General features: G+C 39.3%; 1 protein-coding gene across 1 annotated transcript; it reads right to left on the reverse strand.

The window, feature by feature from the left end:
• Window positions 1-1,145: 1,145 nt before the first annotated feature.
• Window positions 1,146-4,087, reverse strand: BCL2A1 (BCL2 related protein A1). Its single transcript, XM_054042575.1, has 2 exons — window positions 3,603-4,087; window positions 1,146-2,021 (listed from the first exon to the last, which is right to left on the reverse strand). The coding sequence occupies exons 1-2, from the start codon at window positions 4,020-4,022 to the stop codon at window positions 1,914-1,916; spliced, it is 528 nt and encodes a 175-aa protein (XP_053898550.1). The 5' UTR covers window positions 4,023-4,087; the 3' UTR covers window positions 1,146-1,913.
• Between the last annotated feature and the right edge of the window lie 416 nt (window positions 4,088-4,503).

Consider the following 4,503-nt stretch of genomic DNA (forward strand, 5'->3'; position numbering starts at 1 on the left):
AAAGTTGTGCAATGCTCCCTTCTAACGTCGTTTGGCAGCCGCCTGCTTTGTCTAAACTGCTTGCAGGAAGAGCAGCCCCTTGCAGCTAGCTGGTGGGGGCTTGGAACCAGGGTGGACCGGCAGCCCCCTATCAGCTCCCCTTATCAACTCCCCACTCCCCTAAGTTCCCTGTGCAACAGCTGCCTGCAGTTCAGCTGCGTCCCTCCCCGCACTGTGTCCCTCCCCCTTCCCTCCCTTTGCCTTGGAGCTGCTCCCCGAGACTCCTGCTTACTGTGCCAGAGGGGAGGGAAGGAGGGGGGGGCTAATGTCAGGGTGTCTCCCTCCCCCCTGCTCCTGCACCCCGCTTACCCCATCTTCCATAAAGCAGGGCTTAGGATGGAGGGAGCTTGCAGCAGCTGAGGTCTCAGCAAGCTGATCTAATTAACAAGGCAGTGTACTTAAGGGAAATGCGCATATCTCCCTCCATTCCTGCTGCCTTGTAGAGTGAGAGAGAACCATTGAGGGCTCAGCCAATTGCTAGTTCATCATTTAGCAGTAAGGGAAATATCTCACCCTCTGAGTCCTCTACCTCAACCAAGCTTCACAATCATCATCACTGTGTACCAGTATTAAATTGTTTGTTTAAAACTTATACTGTGTGTGTGTATATATATATATATAATATAGTCTTTTGTCTGGTGAAAAAAATTTTCCTGGACCCTAACCCTCTCATTTACATTAATTCTTATGGGGAAATTGGATTCACTTAACATCGTTTCGCTTGAAGTCGCATTTTTCAGGAACATAACTACAATGTTACGTGAGGAGTTACTGTACTTCATTCACTAAATGTATCCCCTAAATATCTAGTACTGTACCGCCATCCAAATCTGATCCATATATATTATTTCATCAAGATCTAACAGGCTGCTCATACAAGTTGCCAGATAATACACCAAAAATGCTACAGACTGGCTTGTAAACAAATCTTTGTATTGACTTCAATGGGTTTTGGATCAGGCCCATACTGCCTAGATTTGCACCTATGCCCACACTTACTTTACCAGGTGTATCTAACTCAGCTAAATAGAAACAATGTTTTTTCAGAGATGAAACTTGGTAAAAATAAACTTTCAGCCTAAGTATATGTTTATATTTTAATATATTTTTCCAAAAACCCATTGGTCACATTTTAATTATAGAAGATACAAATAGTTTATTGATTTCAAATAAAGTTTTTGCACTTGGCCATTTAAAAGCATCTCTTTAAACAAATCAAGTGGTCATTGCAGGTGGAAAGAACTCCATGCATATGAAAAACCTTTTTTTAAAAAAAAGAAATTATTAAACAGATGCCATTGTACTGATTAGTAAATATATACACACATTTTAAATTGCTGGTCCCAAGTGATCATTTGATCCAGCTCATGAACTTGCATGTACTTTCATGAGTGAGTGTTTTAGCCTCTTTATTTAAGAAGTCTACTGCTGATTAAGTAAACAACAAAATGCAATAAAGTAAGAAATTTAATTCACAAAATTTTTAAAATTCAGAATTAAAACTGATACTGCTCCTAACCCATTGGATTATGTGTAGGTGAAACAATGCACATCTTTGAAGGTGCATCAGAGAAGATAGACACTGAACTGCTTGCTGTCTCGCCTAGAAGAGTTCTCTCCAGGTCAGGGTTGAGGCATATTGGGAGTCAGTTCTGTACCTCTTCGATAGCAGGAGGACTTCAGTCTTTACTGTTGTCAAATAAGCCAGCACCTAAACATTTACTAGTAAATATATAAATTAAAATATAATATAAGCAAGAAAACATGTCCTTAATTCTAGAAGGCTGATTCATTTTCCTCTTGCTTGAAGAAAGCCACTGCAATGTGTCTTGTGGCAACATCCAGTTTACATGGAAAGGCTGATCTCCATCTTGTCAATAGTACTGACTGAAGAAGGAAAAAGCATCCATGATTTTTGCTTTAATGTTGAATAAGGACAGCCATGATCGTTTTTCCTCAAACATAGGTAGGAAGCCGTTTTCCTGTGGAGAAGAATATGTACAGTCTGGTTATAGCTTTCAAATAATGAGCTCGTGAAAAATGCACCATTGTTTTGTGATAGCAGGAGGCTTTCAGTTCAATAGAGCTGTTGAGCCTTTATTCCCATAGAGGCAGGTTTACAGACAACTACCTCAGAAAAAGATGAACTGGGCTTTAAAAACAATAGCTGAAACTATTTGCAAATCATGCAATGCCTGTCTCATCTCCAGGTCATAACATGGCCAAATTTGCTCCCTCCCTGCCTACTCCCTTCTGGGGAAGGTTCATTATTTAGGTTGGATTTAAACTTTGTGGTTTGGGCTCATTTCTGCAAGTAACATAACTGTCTGTGTTTCAGTTTTAATATGCTTATAAATATTCCCCCTTTAAACCTTCTCTTTCTGGTGTTATGAGGTACTTATTGAAAATTCCAGATACTGTGAGAAAAAAATGTCAGGAATAGATGGTGACCTTAAACAGGTTTGACTGAAAGAGGCAGGCAAAGGAGCTTCTATAAACATGATGTATGAAGCACCACTAACTCACTGCAACTGTTATCCAACAGAAATAGACAAAAGCAAGCTAGAAAAAAGTGTGGGAAAGGATAAAGACAGTAGTAAAGGGAGACAGGTTAGAAAAGAGAAAATAAGCCTGATTCTGAGCTCATCTACAATGGTATAAATCAAGAATAATTGCACTGAGAGCAGAATCGTGCCCAAAGAGGCGATATGAAGAGAATGTGACATTTGCATACAGACACACACACAAAATACCAGGGGATCTCAGGGTCTGATGGCATTTACCATCAACTTCCCCTAAACACCTACAGAAAATCAAGTTTGCGTGATGAAACCCTGCAAAGCAGAAGAGCGGAGTTTCCTACAACTTTCCTCTGCATCAGCACAGGAACTTTCATTAAATGGTCATATATATGACGCTGGAAAAAGGAACTACTGTTTGTCAAATACTTTACTCGTATTTGTAAAATAACCATGGGGAAGTCTTAGGAATATCTCAGCCAATTTTTCTACTCACACATGTAGTCTCAGTGCATGAATAAGGCAAGAGGGATTTAATCCCAATTATACTTAATTATCAGACTGTACAACTAAATTGACAGGGGATGAAAACCTGGCTGTATGGAGCTCTGTGGCAAAACTCCCATTGACTTCAATGTGGACAGGATTTCACCTATAAAGATTTCCCTTTCCATTGACTTCAAAAGGTTTTGGATCACGCCAGTCATAGCATTATTATTGCATCCTTCCACTTTAATTTCAGTTTGGAAAGTGTACTGTAAAAATGATTCAGGGCTTACTTTAGTGGTTTATACTGTCACAAGCACCTTAAGAAGATCTTGTATTTTCCTCTAATTTAGATCTGAAGCAAGATATTTGCTTTAAGTCTTAAGGAAGAATTCAAGATATAAAAGTTTTAAATAAAGCAAATGATAAAGCCCTGGCTAAGTTGACAATTCTTTTTGACAGTAGTTAAAAGAACATTTTTTTTTAATTTATTAAGGAAAATTCGCCTGATCTAGACAACAGTGAAAAATGGTTATAAAATATAGCTCTGAAACTTACCCAACCTCCATTTGCCTCTATCCACTCAGCCTTGTTGTTTATAATGTACTCGGTGATGAAATAAGAAATCTGCTCTTTATTATCTCCTGTAAGCTGAACTTTGTGTTCTTGAAGCCTCTTAGAAAGAATTCCTCCAAACATAAATATTGTCAAAATCCGTCCCCAGTTAGTGTTTCCATCAGCAAATTCTTTATCCACGACTTCAGTGAAAATTCTTCTGGCAGCATCTACAGAGGTAATATCAAGTGTGTCCAAACATGGTTTCAGACTCTCTTCATTTTCCTTTTGCAGAAAGGATACAGTATTTCTTAAGACATGAGCAACTCTGCTTGGGGCTGGTCCAAGCTGTGGTTCCTGAAGAATGTATTTCAGATAATCTTGGACTAAATGGTAAACATAGCAGTACTCAGAGCGTTCCATTTAGAAGCAGGCTCAGAGCAAATCACAGCCTTTGACCAGTGTGAAACTGCTAATCCACTCTAAAAGCTGAACTAAATAACTACAAGCGAGGCACTTGCATCACAGAAAGTTCCTGTAAAGCTTCCTTAAATGAATGTGTGGGTTGTGGCTATGAGTTCAGAAATGAAAGAAAAATTCTGACTGAGGTCAAAGAGTAGAAAAAAAAATCCTAAATGATGTAGATGCAGGAAGTGAGGCCTTACACGAATACATTAGTAGGGGCCACATCCTCATCTTGTGTAAATTGGTGTCGCTTCAACGGGCCTGTGCTGATTTACACCCATTGAGGATCTGCCACATTTTGCTTTTTAAAAGAAAAGTGCACACTATTGGAACAGGCAACTCTTGAGAAATACTCTGCCACTGGCAGTGGCCAATGCTTCACTCTGGACTGCATGGAGATGGTGACTAAATCTTCACAGTTAGTGATAAGAGGGAACCA

Source organism: Malaclemys terrapin, chromosome 10 (genome assembly GCF_027887155.1).
Source record: "Malaclemys terrapin pileata isolate rMalTer1 chromosome 10, rMalTer1.hap1, whole genome shotgun sequence".
Classification (NCBI taxonomy): domain Eukaryota; kingdom Metazoa; phylum Chordata; order Testudines; family Emydidae; genus Malaclemys; species Malaclemys terrapin.

Excerpts from the sequence above, each read along its gene's own strand:
- BCL2A1 (XM_054042575.1), bottom strand. The coding sequence starts at position 4,022 with ATGGAACGCTCTGAGTACTGCTATGTTTACCATTTAGTCCAAGATTAT. Across the intron at positions 2,022-3,602 it reads TAGAGGCAAATGGAGGTTGG|GAAAACGGCTTCCTACCTAT; the intron begins GTAAGTTTCAGA and ends TCTTCTCCACAG.